At 46.8% G+C, this 25,385-nt stretch overlaps 1 protein-coding gene across 2 annotated transcripts in view; it reads right to left on the bottom strand.

Annotated features, from left to right (window-relative positions):
- The window catches only part of LOC144144887 (uncharacterized), a 184,714-nt gene that overhangs the window by 35,559 nt on the left and 123,770 nt on the right, over positions 1–25,385 (bottom strand). For both annotated transcript variants that reach the window (XM_077676386.1, XM_077676385.1), the window contains exons 4-5: positions 4,195–4,333; positions 1,146–1,261 (exon numbers count right to left, since the gene is read on the bottom strand). In XM_077676386.1, the coding sequence (XP_077532512.1) occupies positions 1,146–1,261; positions 4,195–4,333 (255 nt within the window). The remainder of the gene's footprint in view (positions 1–1,145; positions 1,262–4,194; positions 4,334–25,385) is intronic.

Genomic DNA, 25,385 nt, shown 5'->3' with positions numbered 1-25,385 from the left:
TCTGTGTGGCGAACTCCACTGGTAGATATGGAGGTTATTTCTATCTTCATCCTCCGTGGGTTTCTCACTGGTTGTTTCGGGTAAAGTACGCCGTTTGGCGGCGGATCGCTTTCTCCAGTGAGGAACCTCGGCTTCAGCCAGACTAGGTCATTTTGACAGATCTGCTCGCTCAATGTAAGGTTGTTTTTGGGAGATTCGTTAGCCGCTCCAGATCAACCGGCTGAATTCAGCAATAAACATTACATGTTCTGCTGAAATCAGCTCAGTGATTTCTGCACGAAAAGGGATACTTTTCTAGTTCCCGGGAGATGCATCCCACGGTGCTTTTGTCGGTGGAAGCTAAAATAAACTTCGACTTGCTGTCAAGATTGATTGATTTATTGATTGATTGATTGATTGATTGATTGATTGATTGATTGATTGATTGATTGATTGATTGATTGATTGATTGATTGATTGATTGATTGATTGTGAGGTTTAACGCGCTGACGCTACAGAGGCGGTGAGGCGCACCGTAGTTGAGAGCTCCGGATTAATTTTCACCACCTGGGGACCTTTGACGTGCGCCGCAATCTGGAACACACGGGCGTTTTCGCGTTTCGCCTGCATCAGAAAAGCGGCCGCCGCGGCGGGAAATCGAATCCGCCTCATTGGGCTTGCTGTCAAGAAACGTGTCAGTGAAAACGCTGAATGAGCCTTTTTTACCGCCTAAGAGAGCTATTTCAATTAACATCAGGTGGTTTATTCAGAAAGGTTGTGATATTTTCTCGAACTAGGGCGCAATTCCGGGGCCTGTTAACATTTTCTTCAGATCAGTGTGCGTCTATCCGCTTGTAATTCGTTCTGAGGCATCCAAAACCGCAAATTTGCTACTCGCATTATAACTTCCCTCCCCAAGTTTCTCCATTCTATGCCAACTATTTTTTAGGTATAATAAACAAGGCATTCTGCATGCCCGAAATTGAATCGTAGGATATGGATGGTACGTGGCGAATAGTGCTGAGCCCGATACCAGCAGGCCGTTGAAAAATGGTGTTAGTTTTCCCTCCCGTCCATCTTTCCGGCTCACTTGCTCTCACGAGACTCCTTACCGCCACATTTTCGCGACAAATACAGCAAAGGGAAAACAGAACCAAGCGACTCACATCTCCTCTCTTGAGCTTCCTGCCGTCAGACTTCTTCTTGAGAAGTTCATCGAGAAGCTCCAAGGTTTGTGCCAGAACGTTCTCGTCCTTTTGAACGTTGCTTTGGACTTCGGGCGCTATAATAAAAAAGGCAACATAAATTAGAAGCTCAACATAATGTGTGGCGGTAAACGGAGCTTTCAATTTTATTAACGTCTCGTGCTAACGCTTAGAACCTACAGCATCCTGTTCAGTCCTCAGCCTTTGTCGTTTGGTCGTGCAAAGAACAACGACAAAGGACTGAGGTTATATTGCCAACCACTGGGCGTATTAGGACAAGAACTTGTATTACGCTCTGTAGCGTTCACAAACTGAAAATCTGCTTCACACGACACAAGCAGTGCGTTTTTGTAAAAGTTAGTGCGACTCATCTTGCCTGTCAAAAAAAACAAAAAACAAAAACAAAGCTAAACTTAATCGAAATTTCAAGTTGCCCCAAATGCATCAATCGGTTGCCTATAACGTTTTTACGTGACGCCTTGCTCTGGCTGAACATGCTTTTTTTGTTTTTTAAATAAGACGTACAAATAGATTTTTGTAGAACGTGCCACCTGTCATCCTCTTAATGGCATTTTAACGATGCCAGAGACGAAACAAGCTTTTGTTCAAGGACAGTTCTTTGGAAGACATATTAAAACAAAATAGGCTTTACAGTGGGCTAGCGAAGAGGTGTGTGTCATACATTAAGCTGGTATTACTTACACTCCTAGACTTTCTTTTTTTACTCTACTGCCCCCAGTATAAAGACAACTCCTTGTTCAAAACCAGATAAGACAGAAATTATTAGCACTCTAGAAGTAGTAAGATAATGGTGTTGATGTAAAGCTCGAAAGCTGCTATTAAGTTCCCTGGAATTACGAATTAGTGAGGAGGAGGAGGACGAAAACACTTTATTTATGCCATCCTTTATGAGTGCGCTCACACCGGGCCAGTGAGGGGTGTACTGAGTGCAGGACTCCCCGGTGAAATAAATAAAAAATGAAGTATCCTAAGAATGAGTATGGAAGCACGGACTATTCTCTGGTTACCTATTTGCTGCCTTTTAAGGGGTACGCCGAGCCCCTTGGAAGCTATATTACAGCGCGAGGGCTAATATGGCCTCCGAAATTCCCCCGAGCGCGTACGCGCGCGGGGTGACCTCGGAGGCCATGGCTAAAGTTATGATCAGCCAATGAACTGACTCGACGGAAATTGTTAAATGAGTTTCAAGAGAACTTATACGACTTTTATGTTCCCTTTGAGACAGCGGGAGAACAGTATTTAGTGGGGATAACCTCTTCAATATTTAATGAGTACTGAAGAGGTTAGCCGCACCAACGGCAGGACTCGGTACGTCAGATTGGGTGAATATAGAAAACTGAGAAAGACAAGCGAAATGAAAGGAGTAAACAAGGATAGTTAAGAAGATGGATAATATTAAAAAAAAAGAAAATCACAACATTTTTTTATGAAAACAGGAGAGAACCATTAGGGGACCGCGAGGCTAGAGGACCTCGTCTAATCATGGAGCAGTTATGACGTGTGGGAGTGTTTGCGTCCCTAGTTTCGCGTTCGCATGAAAACGCCATGGTGAAGTGGACTGTCCCAGTTCTCACGCATTTTTACCCGTCGTAGTCGCAGGTGACCTCTTGTCGTTTTATCTGATTCGGTAGTAAACCACAGGAAGCAGCACAACACGTGCTAATGTCCTCCTTCACGGAGCACACCAAGCACATTGGTGAATGCCCTCATAGCCTGTCTTAAACAAAAGTTGGTCGCGTATCTACTCCGGAATTCGCTGAAAGTGTAATTGAAAGACGACTGTCTTGTGCCGCCCTTGCCTCTTAAATGCCTCTCTCCTCCATCCCGCCCACCTCTCGCACTCTTCTCCTCCCATCTCGCTCTTCCCACGAGAAAGAGGGTGGAGGTTTGCTCAAGTCAATTCAACTTTCCCGCTTTCCACTGATACCACATCTATTGGAGCCTTTCGTTACTGTTGAAATACCGCCACGTGTTGTAGCCTCGGGCACGAGATATTTTCGTATTTTTGGGTAAAAGCGTTGTTTTGAAGACACATTTTTAAATTTGGTGTTGAAGAACACTGCGAACACTGCGAGTACCACTTACGTATTGATGTTTTGCCTGTCGTAGGCATAATGTTTCTTTTTGCTCAACAATGTTCAGAAGTATGAGGAGTTTTACCAGGTTTAGTGCCTTCGAAAGGTTATACACCGGGCCGCTTCTCTCACGGGGCAGTCAGCACCTTTTCCACCTAACCCGCAAACTCTCTTGCGCTACACAGATATCTCGGTGGACTACAGACACAAACGGCAAATTTTTCCCATTCCACACCACCAACTCACAATGGATGAAGCAACAACGTTCAGACGACTTCAAAACAACCCGTATCCACACCGCACCCTTCTTCATGCCATTTATCCAACAGACTATCAAGCAACCTGCAACTACTGCCCATCTCCCGGTACCCTATGCCATCAGGTGTGAGAGTGCCAAAAAACACCGGATCTGACACCAATCCCCAACCCTGCATACAATAGTGGACGGCGCGGTAGACCAGCAAGGACCCTACGTTCCAGCCTGACCTGGTGCAAAGGGCCCGCACAGCCAGCCTTAGCCAGGGGATCCCGGACTAGGGATCCCCTCCACCGGGCGGGTGCCCTAACTGTCCCTGTTGTTGTCAATAATTAATTAATTAATTAATTAATTAATTAATTAATTAATTAATTAATTGATTGATTAATCCATCATTCTATATAAATTTCTTTTCCCAGAACTTTTTCTATCTTTTAGCCGGGTGTCTGAATCGAAGGAAACAGACAGACAGACAGACAGACAGACAGACAGACAGACAGACAGACAGACAGACAGACAGACAGACAGACAGACAGACAGACAGACAGACAGACCAATATATGTTTTGTGGCTTAAGTAGCCCGAGAAAAACTATCGTCTTTGAAGTTACGGGTGCAGACTACATTCAGGCGTAGAGGGTGCGGCAGGTTGATCGCACCTGCGGGCAGACTGCTGCATCCTTCGAGGTTCAGGCCCTGGATGCTGAGAGAGCAGGCCTGGGTCCTCCTCCGCAGTTCGTCGCCCCACGACTGTTGCTCCTGCACGGTGTCGGCAGCGAAGCACACCGGCGAACTGTCCTGCGCGGGGCAAGAAGACGGGGCGGGCGTGTTTGAATTTGGCGCGCAATTAAGCCTCACTTCCGTACACTCAGTCAGCCAGAATCAACGAAAATTTCTGTAAGCCGAAAAGTATAGCGACACGAAAGGTTTCTTAATGATTGACGCTTCAGGGTTGGCGAGAGTCACGAAATGGGCGTCGAACAAAGGCTGGAAGGTAAGTCATAGAAATCATTATTTATAATACTATTAAACGACTTGTGGTCAGATTAAAAGGGCTAGATTGGAGGTAGCTTTTGTTTTTTGACCACCCACGTTATACGAAAAACATGCGCACCAAAGTTGACATCAGATAAGATGACGTTAGCCATCTTACCTCGGTAGACTTAGTCAAGTGGGTTAAATGATCTAAAATTACAGTGTGTTCGACGGTAAGGACGAATAAAGGGCTCCCAATCAAAGAAAGGGGGGAGGGGTGGGACTTTTAAGGATTGGCGGGATTCGTTTCCGCTGTTTAACCTTGAGCCTGAAAGGGCGTGCGAAAAGACCAACAATATCAAATGTTTTAGTTAAGTGGTTTCCTATCCCCGCCTCTCACCTGTTGCACCTTTTGGGAATCGATATATCAGCCGGAAACCAAAAGAAAAGGTTGTCGTCACTCAACTTCATCGTAGCCACTTAAGATTCTGCTGTGCGTTCTTCTGCTCTGCGTTCAGCATAGTCGCAGAGAACTACATGAATCCTGCCGTAACGGGAAGGTCATTGAAGTCACTGTTGGCCAAGTTGGTGCATATAGGTAAATTGAAAAATTAGAGCGCGACTACGACGACTACGACACCAGAAAGACGACGGGACAATCCCTCTCCCGTCGTCTTTCTGTTGCGTTGTCCCAGTCGCGCTCAATTTTTTCACCAACATTAAGGTCGACCTGAAAACAGTCTCACCTGCGGCAACAATAGTTTTTTTCTTGCCTGATCTGAGAACAGTCAGAATCTGCGGTGACAGAAGGAATATTGAGAAGTAGAAATGTTTAAGTGGATGGCAATGTGGTAACAGCTGCGCTGAGCAAAGGTCCAAATTTTCGCTCGTTTCTCCGGAAGCCGCAACTTCTGGGTAGAATGAGAACTACGGAAACAGGGGCCGCAGGGAGCATGACATCTTTCTAGGCGACTTTGAAAACTTTTTCTTTTTTAAAGAGAAGTTTTCTGTGCCTCACTGATAGCGTTGACGTCCGTGCGAAGCCCACTGCAGAAAAGCCAACTTTACGCAATGGGTTTCACAAAGGGTACATCAGTCATACACCACATAAGATAACAATTGGATGCCTTTACGTACCTAATGTAAATCTCGTAATGCACAAAATATGGTTTGGAAGTAAACACGGTTAGCGATGACGATGATAAAATACATTCTTTAAGCAGGGTTGGACATTGGCTGTGATCTTTGGCTGAATTGAAGGGGATTTTGGCTTTGGACTTTGGCAGTTCTGATTTTGTACTATGGGAGAGTGAATGGGAGAGTGAACTGAAGTCGCGTGGGAGAAAGCTTCACGTTTGAACTCTTTTCCTCTGGAGAAAGGGGCTTTGAGTTTTTTGGGGACGAAGCCACTTAGGGCTCGGGCTGTGGGCGCGTTCTGTCGTCGCCATCGTTTCATGTAGTCGCGGTACTAAAACACCGGGACCCTCGTTTTCGAACGCCTCGCGCTAGAACGCTCCGTGCTTCAAAGACAGGATCTCTACCCCCCAACGGTTTCACTTCCGTGAACAAAAACATCAAGGCACCAAGAATACACCCATACACTGCATGATTCGCCTCTCCCAAGGTTTCGCGTTAGTGGAGAAGGCCCGGTTGCTCTTTTTTGCACTAAGCCATAATCTTTCCACGTGCACGCATTAAGCCTTGTGCTGTCCCATGCCCCGATGTATATTTTTACTACTACAGTGTAGGCGAGCGAAAGATGACGCACATGTCGCTTCGAACCGAATAACTCCTCGAACAAACAGAATAAAGCCAGAAAAGTGAAGCGCGGAAATATAAACGAGCAGAACTTACGCTCAAAGTGGCACAAGCAGGCTTAAACAGTGTGAAACATCGAAACGTGTAGAACTGAGGAATTAGTTATGGTTCTCGCCGCAGAAGGGTGAGACGTTTCCGGTCGAAGTAATCGCAGCAGCAAAAAGTCAGCCCAACAGCGACTCGCATGGTTGTGCCTATTCTCTTGTTAACTTATATAATCTCTCATTGCCGCATTCCATCTTTGCAAATTCCGCTTTGTCCAAACTTCAGCACATCACACCAATGACATCATGTCCTTATCTTCGAAACTGTGACTCAGATCCTGTAGGTGAAAACACCGAGGTCAAATCATTCTGTAGATGGCGTCTGGGGCTGCAGAAAGTTTAACGCGACAAAAATGTACCAATGCAGGACATACGTGTCTGGAATTGGGGCAAGAAGGTCGGGCCGATTTATCCTTCGTGCGATTCATCGGTGCGTCCTTTCGCGCTGTCGACCGACGAGATCCTCGGGTCTCAACGATGCGCTCGCCAGCCGGGCTTCTGCGAGTATGCGAATTCTCGGGGATCTGAGCCCGACAAACCAGGACAGCGAGTCGCTGGCGACATACCGAGGCGAGGCAGCACCAAGGACGCACTTTGCGCCACGCGGCCGGTATATAGGACGACGCGCACGTCGCCTCCCGCGCAACTAAATAAGGGGGCGAGAAAAGGCTGGGCTGCGCCCGAGACTTCTCAATCCGACTCCGCGTCCACGGCGGCCCAAATCCACTTTAGAAGCGCCTCTATTAGATCTCATCGGAGCCCAGGAGAAGCGACGTCCCGTCTAGCACGCGTACACATCTGCAGCTTTGCCGGCCCTTGGCGGCATGTCTTATAGCCAAGACTGGGCTGCGTTGAGACGTTCACTGTGCGAGACATGGAAACGCCTCCAAGAGATGACTCAGTGGAGGTGGCTGTCTATCAGGATAGCGGGTATTTGTTTTCAACAAGAAATAGGGGAAGATGACGAAGTGCGTCGAGAGACGTATGCAGAAAAACGTATACAGTCGTTTTCTGACGCTGCTGGACCCTAAAAAGGCACAAAGAAAAGGTGCCCAGAGTGAGGGGAAGTGTGGAAATGCGCTCTCGACAAACCGAAATTTCTCAGCCCTGTACTCGGGACTTTTACGTACGGGTATACATCGTAGATATGATGACTGCATCTTTCAAACGGAAGAACAAGAACTTATCAGGTTCTTTTCCCAAGTCGGGAAGGGGATATCCCGACCCTTGCAAGTCGCATTAAAGCTTGAGCGAAGTCACTTTCGGGTTCTTAGTGAGCATGCGCCGTCATATTGATCCGGCAACAGACTACGTCACGGTAACACAACCCATTCTCGCTAAGAGAGCCTGTTACGTAGAAATTACGCGGTTGTATATGCAAGGACTACACGAGAGCGACGACAAACCCAAGAAACCCAAGAAAGCCCAAGAAACCCAAGAAAAGGAAACCTACCCATTCCATGTCCGTCCACGGGGAAGTATAACGGGAGCAGCCTAATGACACATCCAAGGAACCTAATCTTGCGAGGAGGTGGCGGGGGCCATGATTAAGATTGACTGTAATAGAATCAGCCTGCGGAGCCGACCTCTGGGACGCTGTGCTGTCGGCTTCTCGAGGGCGGGATCACGGCGACTGCTTAACTAGACTGGGGAAGTGGCTGCAGGGAAGGTGCTATATATACACACTCCATGGCGTCGCCTAAGGATCGTTTATCAAAAAATGGATGGCGAGCGGTGTTTCAAGATTGGTTAATTAGCTGATGCCCCGGCGGTGGCAGCACCATCGTTTGTTCTCTTTCTTTTCTCGGAGCCCCGTATGCGTTGCTCAGTGAAGGTGTTGCTCCTTTGTGTGTGCTCTGACGCTGCAGATAAACTGAGCAGGCCGTCGTCTGGCAAAGACAGAGCTAAAGTGTACCCTCCACCATTCAAATACGGTACTGCATGGGCCACTCAGTAAGGCCAAGAAAACATAAAAATAGCGTTCGGTATCATAGTATCACACAAGTTCAGAACGATCAAATTTGATGTTTTCTTTTTTTCTTTTGTTTCTATTTTAATTGCCAATCGCTGCATAGCGAAATGATGAACAAAATGTTAGCTCTAGTCCGACACCTGATGGTTAAAGGGTATGGGTGAATGCATGCCGGGGGAGGGCACTAAAAGCGGAGGTAAAACACAGAAATTGGAGTCGTGTAGTGGCGTAGTGGTAGAGGATAGCGCAAGTTTGAAACAAGGCTTATGGCAGAAAAGGGCAGTTGGAGACTTCACTCCGGAGCGGACAAATACATATCGGCCTATGTCATGAGTAATAACTAATATGGTAATTGGCAGGATCATTTCTTGGTTGGCTTGATTTATGTTTACGCTGTGTATGCAACACACAGAAAATCAGTGCTTTTAAAGGAAAAGACAGTGGTGCGGTTCGGAGATACGAGACAAAATAGTGCGAAGCCATTGCGAAGTATGTGGAGAAACCGCGCTCCGGTGTCTAATGAAGCACGAGGAAGGATACGCAAAACAGTTCATCTATGATTCACACCAACCAGCACGAATTAGGTGCGGAGCACCTTAGGACCGCACAATGTCCGTCCGCATCCGTGCGCATAGTTTACAATCGCAAAAAATCACACAGGCACCGGCAGGATTCGAGCCTGTGTCTGGTAGACCAGACAGAATTAATGTCAGTCGTCTTATCCATTTGGCCACGACCGTGAGTTAGCACCCGAGTCAAACGGCTTACTCCCTCGCCTGTAATGGTGCGGAGTACCTTAGGACCTCCCAGTGTCCGTCCGCGTCCATCCGTGCGCACACCACCATCAAGCGAAAATCCAGCGAAATTCGATTTGAGCCGTGAGTTGCAGTTTCATTTCGGGAATAATCAAGGTGCAACTCACGGCGCAAGTCGAATAACGGTCGGGGCGCAAATTGGACGTCACTCGGGGCGCAACTTGGATGTCATTTCGAGTCCCCGTACTCCGCACCCTCGCCATCATCCATGGAGTGGAGATGCTGCCATTTTTAGCCCAAGTTTCCAAAAAGCCACCAAAGGCCCCTCCCGCGTAGCCTGCTGCACGAACGTCAGTTCTTCCGTCTTCCTCGTATAGTTGCAGGACTAACCAGAACTACGTGAACTTTCCGCGAGAGCCTCAAACATTATTTACGACAAAGTGGTAATCCCAAACCACTACTGCTGAACAATACTTGTTTCTGAGCGAGTTAGTTCATGACTTACAATAAAAAAAAGTCGATTCAACATGCCCGCGTTCACACTGCTCACGCGCAACCTGTTGGCACCTTTTATTTCCGCTGCTCTTGGAACAGCTGAAGGAAACGTCTTTTTTTTTATGCGTAGCAGTAGTAGTAGTAATAACTTTCGTAGCATACTTTGCAGAGCACCACCCGTCCTCCCCCCGCCAGGACCGTGCAACGCCCACGATTCGCGCAAAAATGAAGAAATGGCGGAAGTAACACGTTTAATCGTTATGATAACGTAAATAGGCCGAACTGGTCGAACAAAATGTTAAAAAAAAAACATGAAAAATAGAAAAATACAAAGATTACAAAAATGGTCTGACGCAATAAAAAAGATTCGGCCACCTTCGCAACTGAGATGCGAAGACTGGGTAAACAGCGGCGCGCGCTGTCTTCACTAGCTTTACCTTGGCTTTTCTCAGGTCTCATCATCTTATAGGTAGAGATGACAGTGATGCCACCTGGCGCACGCCGTCTCTCTCAATTGTGAGAACACCTGCACTTCAGAGCTTAGTCATCACCAGGCGCAGCCAATCCCCGAAGGGCCCCTCCTTCCCCGAACTTCCGCGCCGCGACGCTCACTCCCCATACGTGCTCGTCGGAGGATTCTTGCCTCCTCGCCACTTCCCCTCACCCCTCTTGGCCTAGCATTTCCCCCTCTCCTGTTTGCCGCTGCGAGGTTTGAGCGACCCCAGGCCCGGATGGAACTCAAGCGTAAACAGCTTCGCTGTTAAAATATGCATCTTATACACCTCCGCCCAAAACTGAAGAATAAACGAAAAATGCCGCAAAAGAGTGTTCGAAATACGATGGAAAAATTGCGAAAATGAGCGACCCGTGTAACGCCCTGCCTTTCCACTATGGTGGCCACATAAACGCATAAGTGGCGGAAGTAACATGTTTACTAGTTATAATAGGGTAAACAGAATTTCGAAAAACAAGAAATAAGAAAGGCAGGAAAAATAACGAGTTTACAAAAGATGATCTGGCGAACTAGAAAATATGCATCTTGTACAGCTCCTCGAGCAAGCGACGGCTAAACTAGAAAAGCTCGCTAAAGAACGTTTCAAAAACGCATAAAGCGCAAATGAGCAAACCATGTAACGCCCTGCATTCTCGCGAAAATGTATTACTGGCAGAAGTAACACATTTAATCGTTAAGATAGCGTAAATGGAGATAATTTTTCAAACGGATTTTTGAGAAACAAAAAAATAATAAAAATAGGAAAAACAAAAAAATTACACAAATGATGAAACGAAATCAAAAATATGCATCTTATACACCTCCTCGATAAACGGAAGATTAAAGGAGAAACACCCGCAGAAGAACGCTAGAAATATCATAAAAAATAGCGAGAACGGAACAGCCCTGCACTATGCCTTCCATCGCGAGAAAATACACTAGTGGACAAGTAAAGGAACTTAATCGCTATAATGGTATAACTTTAAATCATTTGCCAAAAAACAAAAAAAACTTAAAAACAATAATATAAACCAGCGTTTTTGGCTGCTCATAGGCATGTGTGGATGTAAAGAACTCCCACTCTAGAGAAGCGGCATAAGAATGCTACACATCAGTAGATAATTCTCTGAATTTCTCCAGGTTTTTAGTATTTACTTTTACCTCGTCTGCCTTCGACAACATTTTTTTACCGTTTCATTAAAAACAAATCCTGCAACTATTTTTAATGAAAAAAAAAACACGTTGCTAGTGTTAGTTATGTACTTCGACATGTATCGCTTCAAATGTTCCTAATTTTTTTTCCCTGAACAATGTTCATACCTATGATGCACGCCTCCAGTTTCAGTTGTTTGAAACGGTGTTGCCTGTATATGTATACCTCTTATTCAAGCATTCCTCCAACTTTTCCTCAGGACGCTAAGTCGGCTGACAGACAGACACAGACCGACGGACAACCACACAGACAGACAGACAGACAGACAGACAGACAGACAGACAGACAGACAGACAGACAGACAGACAGACAGACAGACAGACAGACAGAGCTAACAGTTCAAGACGAAGTTAGCCAGGAAACGCACAATAAACTTACCGAACGGAGTTAAAAAGAAAGTCGGAAGGCTCGAAGAAAGGAACAGTAATTGAGAGAGACGTAGCCGTTAATGAAGCTGAAAAAGTGCCAAAAAAACCCCGCACCTTAAATTCGTTGTTTCTACGCTGTTTTATCTACGGTGTGTTCTATTGGCCGGTCGTCAGTTTGCCCATTAGCACCAGTAAGGGGGGCGAAGTGCCCTAGTTTCCATCATCACGCGGGCGGGACCAGAAACTCTCCAAATTATGAACACGACATGCCTCTGAACTGATATCCCCGCTTGAGCGCGGCTTTGTCGATGTTCGGCGAAATGTAGGGGCGCCGTCAGCTCTCGGGTGTCACTTTGAGCTCTTTTTTCCTTTTTAAATTCGAAACCCATAAATGGCTCATGGAGCGACACAGCCAGCGTTGGCATCGGAAGCAGAGAAAAGGCTCCCAGGCCGACGTGTCTTCGAAGCGCTCTGTGCGAAGAGACGCCCTTAAACTTGGCAGTATGTGCGAAAGGTGCCCACTCGCACCAGTACATCGCGGATGAAGTAAGGAAGAAAGAGGAGGCAGCCAAGAGAACAAACAGACAGGCAGCTAAATTACCCACCGTCGTTAACTCTCTCAAAGCACCGCGGCAGCAGCGAGCAGCGGCACAACCCACTAGGAGAAGGAACGAATCACTTCTAAGGCGTAACTAGGAGGAGGATCGTCAAGTAAATACCTCAAGCGGCAAGAGTACGAAGCCTTTCAAGAACGCGGGGCAGAAGCAAAGTGTTTCAGGCGTTCAGTTTGACACTGCTGCTTTAGCATTCACAAGAGAGGTGCGAAAGTGTCCACGGACTTTTAACCGCGATGATGTTTATGGTGGCGGTCGGGCTGGCGATAGTGTACAGGAAGGCCTCGCCGAGCGATGGCGTCATCGCGCTCACCGGCACCACTCCGTCCGTCCCTCCCGGTGCCGGCGCTCACCGCCACCGGGAGGGACGGACCCGTGGCACCACCTGTCGGAGGCGCGATACAACTGGTACAAGCACGGCTTCGGAAACGCGTCACGGGGTGGTTCCCTCTATCGCTTGTTGCGACGGGTGGTGCAGCTTTCATGGTGCAATTAGAAGAATTAATGCAAAAATAAAAGAAGCCAAAGGCCGAGAAGGGGTAACGTTAGTCAAATTCTTAATTAGCGCCCCAGTTGCCAGACCACACAAGCCGAACGGTGGCCACCGAACGAGTTAAGAAATTCTGAGCACTCGCTCGTCCGCGCAGCGCCGTCCGCTACTCTTGGAGCTTTGTCGCACAGACGGTGGGCACGCGTACAGTGTACACACTTTATGACCGCGTGTTCATAGCTTTTTTAAGAGCTAACGACGACACCACGAAGAAGACTTGACCGAGTCTCGAAGCATAATTACGCAGAAAACTTGACCGAGTATGCAAGCATAACCACGAATAAACGTAGACGCACCAAGAATAAGCTTGGTGGGGCCGCCACCTCCGCTGGTTGCCCACTCTTCGCGCTACTAGTGCGAAGCTTCCCCAATCCTTTTTACTAATTTTCACAAGTAAAATAAAAATAAATAAATAGTACAAAAACGCCGGTATAAAGTAGTATGACGAAGACTCGCGCAGAAGCAGAACAAGAAGAAAACTCAATTTACAGGATACTAAGAGCTTACTAGCACAAACAAATACAAAACTATCCATACCTCAAAATAAACATAACGTTTCACTCTCACGATTATGGTATACATACGCCATGCCATACCAGATATGGCAGCAGTGTTTTAAAAACATATAGCGACATAAATATACTTAAATAAAAGTAACAATGACAAATATATATCCCACAACGCTTCAGTGTTGTTTTGGTTAGTATTGTGCAGATTAAATCTAGTTGCCTGTCTTGAGGGTTGGACGATCGGAATGTGAAATCCCGTTGTAACGGTTGAAAGGAAGTAGCATCTTCAAACGAACAAAAAATACATCTTGGCACACGCAAGCTATTCAAATAACACCTTTGCAACTTTACGCCCGAGGTATGCACAAAATGAACTAGCAAGCTGCTCAGCAGTGGCTGATTTTGTAGTTATACGTATAACTGGGGAACTTCTCATCTCGTTTGTGCGGAGCCTATAGTCAAGCCGGAAATTATTGTAGTCCTGCACGCAAACACCTGCCCTGCCGGTTGAAAGAAGACCATGCAGTGAGCTGACAAACCTTACCACCTTTCCAGGTTCTGAATATTTTTATTGTTGTTATTTAGTTGCGAGAATGAACGGTTGCATTATCACCACTCAGACGTTCCTTTAACGGGTTTACCTACTGCGGCTCTTCATTTAAAATAGCGTTCGTAAATACCAAAACTTAACGATTTGGAAGCTTGTTGGCGTTGTTCATGAAGTTATTGAAGACGAAAGTCTTTCTTGTGCTACTTAAACCTAGAAATTTTGGTCTGCCTTTGTGTTTGTCTGTCTGTCCGTCTGTCTGTCTGGGACTCGATTCAGCCACCCGGCCAAAGTAAAATGGATACTGCGCAATAGTCTTATATACTCACAGCCAAATGTAAACGTCTAAGCCCGGTTTGTATGTTCATAATTGTCAACTTTATTGAACAAGAACAAGACATTACGCAAGTACAAGACAGGGAATTAGTACATAAGGGACATTTACACTATTCGATCCTTTATTAAGAAATTCACGGATGCTTGGTTTTTCGATAGCAATGGTATTCTGCATTTACTGCAGAAAACGTCCGCCTGTTGTTGCCGGCGCCATCTCCTGGCGGCATATGAGAAATAACGCGGCAACAGCAACGAAAGGTTCCACTAGCTAGGGTCCACGTTCTGCTTGGAACGCAAGTGGAGCACGGCAACGCGGTTCTATAAACCTTGAAGTCGGCCGCCTCGGTTCACGCGCGTCTCTCAGCCGTACTGCAGCGCTGGCATCGAGGCACCCGGCCTGTAGCAGTGGGACGCGGTAAATTCAAATCGCCTTGAGCAAACATTTACTGTGTTTACCTTGAGATGATCGCGACGGTACAGGAAACGCATGAGAGGTGAGCGGGAAAGCAAAGGGGGGCATTTCCTTCGCAAATGTCTACAAAGGCTATCGTCTTTTGACGACATTTGCAACAAAAGGAGCAGATACACGGCCAATTTTTTTAAACTGTTCATTTTATAGGCAGTCCTCCTTCAGAATGTTTAGACTGGTTGTATCGAAACTCAGTACATTTGGAAGCTGTATTTGGAAGCTGTTGGAAGCTTGCGAGCGCTGCAATTCTCGAAATTTACCTGTATTTCTGTGTGATGCTTTCGGCCATAAAAAAGGCGAAAAATAAGAGAAAAGGACAGGTGCCCTCTGAGCAACGCGGCCTCCTTGAGAAGGAGGAGGCGGGGGAGGACCAGTTTACTTAGTAGTAAAGTCGAGCTTTCAGCGAGCGAGATCCCTAGTTCAGAACTCCGTTGGGGCAGCCCGCCATCTTCGCCCTTACACCAAGCCAAAGCTGCTTGCAGAATTTCACGTGGTAGGATAGGAGCAGGATAGGAAAAAAGGAGCGGTTAGAAGTTTGCAGTGGACATAAGTAGGATCACGATGACGACGAAGACGATGATGATGGTGATTATTATGTCTCTTGAACGACCTCTGACGTTTCGGATCATATGTGATCTGACAATTGAGGGACCCGAAGACTTGAAAGCTGTAAATTGGAAATACGCCTTTTGCTTTTAAAGCCTGCCTCCCATAGGCCACGAAATAGTCGCGGTAACTGGAGTTCACATAATTGAGAGATTACGTCTTTCGACACTGAATGTCTTTAGGGGTACTCGGCATGTTTTAAAACCTTTGTTCGTGCGTGCGTCTGTGCGTGCGTGGGTGCATGCGTGTGTTATACGTTTAACGGAGATTTGGATTACGAACGCACTCTTGAGCACTGGGGATCAGGCCCCGCTAGTTCCGACTTGAAAATTTTTAACACTTGGCAGCGAACCGCTCGACGTTGATGTAAGCACAGCTACGGGCCTGTATGCTCAGGTTACATGAGCGGTTACAAAATCCGAGAAGCGGAACGTCATTAATCAATGTTGCATTCTTACCCAACTCACACAAGGTATAGCACAACGGGGCTTGCACGAGGATGCATAACCCGATCTAGACCTAATTTAAGTATCATCTCGTAACAAGAAAATGTGCAGAAATTCACAGAAATTTCTGCTGATGCGCCGCATTCTTAGCCGCTTGTGTTCACTCTGATTTTTATAACCCTATTTTGTTATGAGTAAGCAAATGCGTTGGGTTGTTTTATTGTTCCGAAGTTTTTTATTCATTCTTTTTGCCCATTGTGTATATTTACGCTCAGCGATTAACTACCGTATGACATCCAAGTGTCCCATGTTTCTGTGCAGATGCACGGTACAGTTACCGGTTGGTCTCTCTTCGCAATATTGTAAAGCGAAAGCTTTCGTAGCGGGGTGGATGATGTCTTGTCACAAAAAATTAATGCATTTTTCCTCATAGACCGGTTGGTCGACCGAAAAGGTATGATAAGATCTCTGGATACAAGACGCGTGCGTGAAACCGGTCTTCCATTGGGCCAAAATGGTTACTTGAAAATCGCAAAAAAGCAACCGTTCTAGATAAGAAAATACACGCGTGAATCATGAAGAAGGAGTACAATAGTGAATCTTATCTCATAAACTCCATATCGGTACACATTTATATCATTCGTTGATGCTTAGTGCGCGAAATATTGTCGCAGAGATATAAAAAAAGATAAATAAATTCGCAGGAATTGGGCTCGCCTTTTAAGTTTCTGTGAATAATACCCTCATAAATCTGGCACTAATGTGACCGACAACAGGTGTGCGATGAAAACAGAGAGAAAAAACTTTCCCGCCCCGTGATAGCAGGAGAACTGAAGCTTTCACCGTTGTTGATTGTTAACTTTTTTTTTGCATTTTTACCCAGTCCATGAATTGATTGCACATGAAGTGGAATGCAGCTCATTCCGCCAGTAATCACCCCTAAAGTCATTGAGGCAAGTGTGCCGAAATCAGCGCAACACTCCGAGGTTTTGCCTGGAAGAAGCGGCGGTCAGAATGAGTATTTTTGGTGTCTTGTTTTTTTTTTTTTTTTTTCGTGATTACTCAAGATATTTACGAAACTCGGAATGGTGACGCAGTGTTAGTTTGATGAACCCATTTCCCCCGATAGGTTCGGCTCACGTGACAGATATCATAGCTTTTGATATATTCAACTGCCTCAGTCCTACATCGTCTGCTCTCCTCCTCCTCCTCCATAAACAGCTCTACCTCGTATATCTTCTCGTAGTTTTGCACCTACGTGAGCTTTTTAAAACCCGTTCTAATAAGATGAAGTTGCTTAGGTGGTAAACCTTTTGTCCGCAACAGATTTCAAGTACCCTGCCAAGCTTTACTCCTTCCTGGTAATATGACACGCACTTCTTACACGAGTGTGTTCCCTAACCTACACTGCTCGTATGGGCGAGATTGCAATAAAAAGCCAACAGCTTCTTTCAGGAAGGAGTCATAAAAAACGCCGTTTTGTGGCCGCTCGTTATTCCTCCGCCGGTAGCTAATGCGTCCAGCTTCAAGAGACAGGGACCACGTGTCGGGTTTCCATAACGGCCAGCGTTCGGAAAGACTGCCTCCTAACGCCCCAGCCACCTTTCGGCGAGCATACAAACCGCAAGGGGAGAGTCAGAGAGGGGCGGGACGGAGTAGGAGGGGGGGGAGAGAAGGGTATTTCGGGCTCGGGATTGGCGCCCGTGGCCACGGTCCCTGCAGTAGCACGACGTAGTTATCTCCAGCTAACGAGGCTTCCCTAAGTCGGTCCGGGATCGATGCGTGCTACCGCCAAGATGCCTTTGGCCACTGGGTTAATTGAAGGAGGAGGGAGGTGGGAACTCCTTCGCAAGACTCAGCAAACTGGCGCTCTCACTCTCTCTCTCTCTTTCTCTCTCCCTTTTCTCCGTCCCTAAGCAGGAACTCTGAGCCCTGTAATGGATGGATGATAAGAAAGAAGGGTAAGAAAGGAGCGGGACGGCTGAAGCCTCTAAGTGAGGAAGGGGAAAGGTTTTCCGCCTTCCCGGAGGGACCCGAGCCCCGTGCACGCGAGAGCGGCTCGGGAGGCGACGTCGATGCTGCCCGACTAGAGCGCGCCAGAGCGCCTGTTTCGGAGCGGGTTAATTTTGGCGCCTGAGCTGGTCGAACCGTGGGTCCACGTGCGGGAGATCGGCTCGCCTCCGCGCGCAACCGCGGAACTCGCAAAAGCGCTTCGCCTTGCTCTTGGCGAACGGTTTTGTGCTCCCTTTATGGTAAGAGCCTTATCGTACCCAATACGTTCGAGTACGACGCGTTCTTCCTGTAACCTACCACCGTTTAACGTTTCTGCCTCTCAAACGTCGCTGTAGAATTAACACATCGCCGGAGCACAGTATATAGGCAGCAGGCTTCCAAACTAAAAGCTCCGCTGGAATCGTCCGTTCGTGCAAGCATCGTCAACTTGGTGCGCTGTAAGACTAGATTTACAGAATATCGCGGCAATAAAATGTGAAGCCCAAGCTTTTGTGAAACTCAAATACGTGAACAGTAGACCGCCGTCTGATGGGACGAAGGCACCAGACATTCCCGTGCGGGGCTTTCGTCTTTCAAAGGGGTGATAATACAGTCTGCACTCTCTCTCACTCTCGGGAAGGGAATCACAGCTGGGGAGGACAAGGATCTACCACTGTTTGGATAAGAGCTAAGAGAGGTGGTTAACACACGGAGATAAGGCGGATGACAGGGGGAGAGGATGGGGGTGATGGATCGTGGTGAGAAGGAATGAGGCACGCAACGTTGACTGGTGAAGTCGGATAATGAACGGTTCTGGAAGAACCCGGCGGAGAAGAGGGTTGACGGATGGGGCAGTACGAGACGCCGATAAGTTAACTGTGTTACGGAGAGCTCTGGACGAACGCCAGAGTTCATAAACCGATTACGGAAGGTGCCGACGAATCCTTTGGATAAGAGAACGTTTCCCGTACGCAAAACAATCGCCTAGCAACTCGCCCCAGATACTTGATGCAAAATAAACATCGCGAACATTTGGGGCGAAACAGAAGTCTGAGAACGCTGTCTTTTGGACCACACCCACACGCGGTCCTTAAGAAAAGCCGAGCACTGTGTTACACAGCGAAATAGACAAACTGGATAGCAGGTACTATATCGGGGATCTACATACACCGCGGATTTTTTAAAGCTATTTTTTAATGTAGTAATCGCTCGTATGCCGTGAATTTTAACTCTGGCAGGTTGTTTCTGTGGTTATTTGCTTGATAAGCGTGCTTTCTAGGCTCATCGATTGCTTTCATTTTCCTCTCCCGTGTCTTTTATAAACATCCCCAGACAATCTACTCGTCCCACGTAACCCTGCCCCACTGGGAAACAGTAGGCTAGAAATTTACGCCTTAGGGCAAACTTTTTAACACGAAAGTGTTCTATTCCGGGATTTACGAAGGTTTCACTTGCGTCATATCCGTCCCGGAAAGGACGCCACTACAACTAAGCAAGCGGCCTGTAAAGTGTGCACCCTGAACACGGGTTCTTTTTCAGGGGAAGCAACCTTTAGTACTAAAGAGTACGTTATACTTAGGGTTGTTCGTTTACGGGTTTTATATTTTATCGCGAAAGTGTTTTATGCCGGGATACACCAAGATTTCACTGACGTCATATTCGTCACGGAAATGACGCCAGTACACCTTTGCTGAAGCGCCCCGCCAGCAGGACGTCGCTCGCCATGCACTCCCACAAGACAGCCGCCGACCCGCAAATCATGCTCAGCAGCAGATTTCGCTGGGCATTTCACTTTCGTGTTTTAACAATGCCTATGTCAGAGGAATCAACCACAGTTTTTTCTCCTTTGACTAAACCTCCTCTCTCTCTCTCTCTCTCTCTCTCTCTCTCTCTCTCTCTCTCTCTCTCTCTCTCTCTCTCTCTCTCTCTCTCTCTCTCTCTCTCTCTCTCTCTCCATGACACCGTTTGCTAAATTCTGCAATATCAAAGGAGAAGACAATCGCGTCATCCAATTAGTGTTTCGTGAAAAGCTTCAAATTTACCGAGAAACTACCGGCCCCAACATTTCGGTCTGTGGTAGACCAAGTATCGCTACAGCTCTTCCCTCAAATGGTGTCGCGGTAGTTCCAATATTTTTCGCATGAACGAAGAAACAGATGCAGCGATAGACGCGTTTCCGCACGTCTTTTTCCCTACGGAAACCAAATTCGACAACCACCAAGAACCCGCGCGAAGGCTGCCGGACAGGTTTCGGAGAAGGAAAAAGCTCGCGCGGAAACGCTTCATTCTCGGCACTTGTGTTTCGCCCTTCAGTAGTCAACCTTTACGTTTGTGCGTCCTTATTCTTTTGCACTGCGGAGCTGTTATAACTATAACTTGAGCAGTAGATGGTGTATGTGGTAGGAAATTTTACGTCATTGATCTGCGGACAGAGAGCGGCGGAAGGACTGAAAATTACAGATCATATGCCAAAAGAGCTGACATTAAACTTATCTGGCAGTGATGGCAACTATCAGCTTTAGGCAACTACCAGCTTAGTTGATCGGAAAGTGGCGGCTCCTCACCACCCGATACGAGCGTCGCGCGGCACCCCGGCGCCAGATGAGGGCTGAAGAGAGTGCAGAGCCGGCAGTAGCTAGGCGCAAAAGAGGATGAAATGGGAATGACCACTTTTCTCTGTGCCCCGTAATTAAATACTTTCCACTATCCTCTGTTGATTAGCCAACCCCTGATTGGGCATCGGCCATACTTAAAGGAATAATAACAACGATGACGATGGAATTCCGATACTGGTAAACATTAAAAATTAAAGCCGTTCCACTCAATGTGAAAGCTGTCGGAAGTGCAGAGCAGTGATTCGCCGTAATGGGCTGCAGCACCGTTATGCTCTCACTGCTGCCACCCAATGCATTTCAAATTTCCCGCCTTCGTAGTGTTCACGCCCCCCTTCCTGAAACTGCGCCAGCGGGATTTTTGTTCTTTTCTGCGCTTGCTTTAATTTCGCATGCTGGAGCTGTTTTGAGTCACTTCGAACGTGCAATTTTTTTCTTGCGCACCTGGAACCTTCCTGCGTCATTTCGAACGTACTATTTCTATCTTGCTACGCTGCTTCGCTTACTATAGTAAAAACCAACCCAACGAGCGTTCCTAACTAAGCGAACGCGGGGGCTGCCGGTTATAGACACAGATTTTGCTGATATGTACCTGCAGTTTTCTTTGGGCTAAATAACTGGGAGATGTATGACAAGTGCCAGCAGTTCATGAAGTTCGAACGATTATGACTATTTAAAGCACGTGGTTTTCAAAGCCTCAGCGTGACTTCCTGACAGGTTACTTATTTACAACCTCGGCGAAAATGAATGGCTCGTCTTTTAAAAAAATAGAAACTTGGTCAGACAAAAAGAAAAGGTCTACTAGGATAATTCATGGTTTACGAAAAAAAAATCGTTTTTTTTTCTAATCATTCTCTAGCAAACATTTAAAAGAGACAGCGAGAAACACTCAAATGCAACGCATTTCTGTGACGTTCATGTTTAAGAAGTAACTTCTAACCCTGCTGAAATCGTTACTCAGCCTAATAGTCTGCGATCACACAAAAAGCATAATATTTCAACCAATTTTTAGCAAAAGCCACCGTCACTGGTTCCTCGGAATAGGTGGATATACTGATATCGCGCTCCAGCCAGGGTAATTTTTAAGGCTTTAGAAGTTGCGGTGCGACAGGATGTATGTAATACCACCTGTGTGCTTAGTAGTGCCAAAAACGGGACCACAGTCGGATGGGAGCACACGCAGGGACACAAAGCACGGCTGAAAACCATCCGAGTAAAACTCCTAGCGCTACAAGAGCAAAATCTCTTACGCACTTCTGCCTTGAGGGCGACGTTGATGGGAGTTTTTTCCCATCTGCACTCTGATGAGTTTCTTTCCCACTTGCCTTGCGAAACCTGAGCGACTCACACAGGGGACGACGGTGGGGAACGGGTGGGTGGCTCTCGGCTGGTGTTCTCGTTTGCGCACAGAGATTAGTTCCGGCTCATCAACTTCTGCGCCGGCAGGGCTGGCCTATCTCTTCTGCGCCTGCGCGCACGTACCGTTAAACCAAGAAGAAAATGGCTGTCAAGAACGGTTGCTCGTTACGCAACCCACCCCGCGGCGAACCTTTTCTTGTCCGTGTGTAGGTGGCCAACCGTGCTACGCCAAGGCTGCCGAATACCGCTCGTGGTCGCTGTTTTATGACTAAACGGCTCGTCACGGCTCCCTCGGGGATAGTACGAGAAATAAAAGGTGGCTTCAAATTGCACTAAAGACGTAAAAACAAGTTGGTCTTTATCGGTGGGCTGAACTCCCGAGGATGGCTTTTCTTCTGAAAAAATGCTTCCAGCCGCATTGCTCGAGACGATAGAAAGTGGAGAATTTTACATGCTAAGTGATGTGGTCAGCTCTTTTACTTTGCTTTCCGTAGCTGCCCCACTCTGCGCTAAAGCGGAGATCATAACCCTCCGGAAGAAAAGCGATAAATTCCCGATCCGAAAGGAGTAAGACAGGGAGATACCACGGGCAACAACTTTGCTCAGCAGCAAGCCTGCGCCCTTTCTCTCCAGGCTTCCGAGGAGACCACATCGTCAATCCCGCTCGTAACGTATCAAGACGTCACGCAATATTACCGGTCCGACAGGCAACACTTCCCTCCCCCTCACCCTGCACTATCCAAGGAAGAAGAATCGCTGCTCCGCAGACTACAAACCAATACCTTTCCTCACCCAGTTCGCCTGCATCGTATGTTTCCAACTCAATACTCTGCTGTATGCCAGTTTTGTTCACAACCCGGAACTCTAGCTCATATTATAATACAGTGTGTGTGCAATCCCAATCCCAATGTTAGGTATAGCACTCAGGGACAGGAAACCAGCTACCTGGATGAGAGAACAAACTAGAGTAGACGATATCATAGATCAAATAAATAAAAAGAAATGGACTTGGGCTGGCCATGTAGTGAGAAGAACTGGCAACCAGTGGACAATTAGAGTAACAGAGTGGATACCAAGAGATAGGTCTAGAAGAAGGGGAAGGACACTAACCCTGATGGTGGGATGAAATAAAGAAATTCAGGGGTAAACTGTGGACTCGGGCAGCACAGACAGGAGTGGTTGAAGGTCAATGGCAGATGCCTTCGTCCTGCAGTTAACCTGAGTGTGATGATGATGATGATGATGGTGGTGGTGGTGGTGGAATTTTATCTGTGAAATACTATCGCGATTTCGTTATTACCGTGCAGAGACGAGTAAGTTCTTCGCAGAGTGCCGTGTCTGGCTGCTTGCCACGTTCCGTTGAGAGTGCTGCCAAAATCTAACAGTTTCTCGCAACCAAGTGCTCTTATCACGCATTCGTTTATAGAACGAAAAACAGATGTGTTAAACACATAGTAAGCACATGGAATGCCGGATCAGGAAAAAAATTAAAAGTAGACAGCACAGTCAGCCACCTTGGTGGTCCCTTCTTTTTCGCGTTCGTTATCCTAATCTTAGATTTTGGTATGCGTGTATGTTGTGTGAGCTTGTGACTGTCCCCCGCGCGGATTCCAGAGGCATCATTCACGCATAAAATGTTATCTCAATACGGCGCATTTCCACTGCATCGCGTTTTATTACCATAAATTCTTGTATCGGCGTGGTATTAGTGCCAACAATTGTAGACACGATTACCTGTTCTCGTGCTTGGTTGGCCGGCAAAAATTAATGTAATACCACCCCAGACACAACCTTCACTCGTAAGGGGAAGAGAAGTGGTGAATTGGAGAAAAAAAACACTAAAAACCAGCAACACACATTTTCTGTTCTTTTCTTCCTCGTCCTGCCTGCGAGATGGAAAAGTTCGATCACTGCACAGCCATTGCAGCAGTAGCAACACTGCTTTCTTGTTTTCCCCAGGGACGTCTAGAACTCATAACGCTTGAAAGACTGAAGAAAAGTGGGGAATGTGGGGAAAAGAACCAGGAGGCATAAGGAAGGGGAGTTCTCACCAATACACTCAAAGGACTCCGCGCATCGTCTTGAAAAGAGGATAGCAAACAGCCGTCGAATTAGGGAACACGGACTGCAGACTCCACCACGCAGGGTGGAATAAGAAACAAGTCGGTGCAACACAGGGGCAGCAAAGAAAACGTAATTAAATGAAAGAGCAATGGGGCAGGAGGGGCTGGAGAGGACGAAGGCAAGACTTCTGAGGAGTGGGTCGGGCGCCGTGATGATTCTAGCGTGAGCAGCCGAAGCTGTATAGCCTCCCTTTGAGGAACCGAAATGCGGCTTTAGAATGAGGACGAAAAAAAGAAGCGCTTTTAGAGCGCGATCCTCTCGCAACTGGACCGTTCCTGTTTCAGTTCGTGTATCCCGCTTTGCTTGAACAAACTAGCGCGCGTTTTTGTTTTGTTTGTTTCTTTGCCATATTTTAGAGTCGCTGTTCCCGAAAAAAAGGCCTTTCATTTCTGACGACAAGTGCGACGTAGTGGCACGCCGCGCATTAGCGTACCTGAGCGCAATGAATGGGTTTGAACACCGATTATGTTCTCTTTACGTAGCCATCCACGCAAAATTTTAACCCACGTTTGCGTCTCTGAATCAGCAGAATGAAAAAAAAAACGGAAATAATAAGCAAGAATTTCAAAACGAATCAGTCGTGCGAAAGATGTGCTAAAATTTTGGGGGAAATGTTTAGCTTGTTTATTACCTGCGGGAAGACGAAAAACAATTCTCAATTACATATTAATTTTAAGAAAAAGGGGGGTGGGGGTGGAGGGAATAACAGCTGAACACGATCATGATATTCACGTACCGAGATCGCGAGAATGATTGCTTAAATGCCAATTTGGGACCTTCATATGATGTTGTGGTCGCCATCACAGGACGCCATTGAACCGCACGGCTCGATTTACTGTCACCAACTACCAGCGACCGCTAGTACTTCGTCAGATAAAACTTCTCTTAATCTCAGTAACCTTGGTAATAAAAGAAAAAGTTCTCCTTTGTGCCACTTTTACTAGATTTGCTTTACTATCCTTATCTTAAATTGAAACCTCATTATAGCTCGCGCTTACAACTCGGCCCGATTTGACCATAGGTTCAGCGTAGGAATCTGCAACTGTCTCATAAACGCCTACTTTTACTGGTTCATTCGCAAGACCTGCGATGACTGGTACCACCTCCCCGCTTCCATCGCCAGTACTCCTGAAGCAACATCGTTTAAAACGGCCAACTAATTTTGTATAATGCCGCCACCTACTCCTCTCTGTAACTCCTACTGAATTGAATGAATAAACGAAAATAGACTTCGACTACAAAAACCAAGACCCTCTCCAGCCACAGGTATTTCACAAAACTTGCTTTGACTGTTCTCAGTGCAGGAACTTCGTCTTTTGGATGCCACAGATTTCACAATAGCACGACATTTAATTAACCATCATATTTGACCTCTAAAACTCGCACGTTATAGTGCTGTTGGGCCTAATTTGGTGAACTAGACATTACTGTGTAATCTGCTTATTCTCAGTGAGAGGTAACCGACTGGGGCGTTGCGCACGGCTTCGCACCTGTCCGTGTTTTCCCTTTCAGTTTACTATAGCGAGGAGCGTCCGACTAAGGCCCCTAAAATT

Source organism: Haemaphysalis longicornis, unplaced genomic scaffold (assembly GCF_048455015.1).
Source record: "Haemaphysalis longicornis isolate Haplotype H1 unplaced genomic scaffold, Haemaphysalis longicornis Haplotype H1 scaffold_7, whole genome shotgun sequence".
NCBI classification, from domain to species: domain Eukaryota; kingdom Metazoa; phylum Arthropoda; class Arachnida; order Ixodida; family Ixodidae; genus Haemaphysalis; species Haemaphysalis longicornis.
Note: the sequence above shows the minus strand (reverse complement) of the source record. Positions and strands in the feature narration are given on the sequence as shown.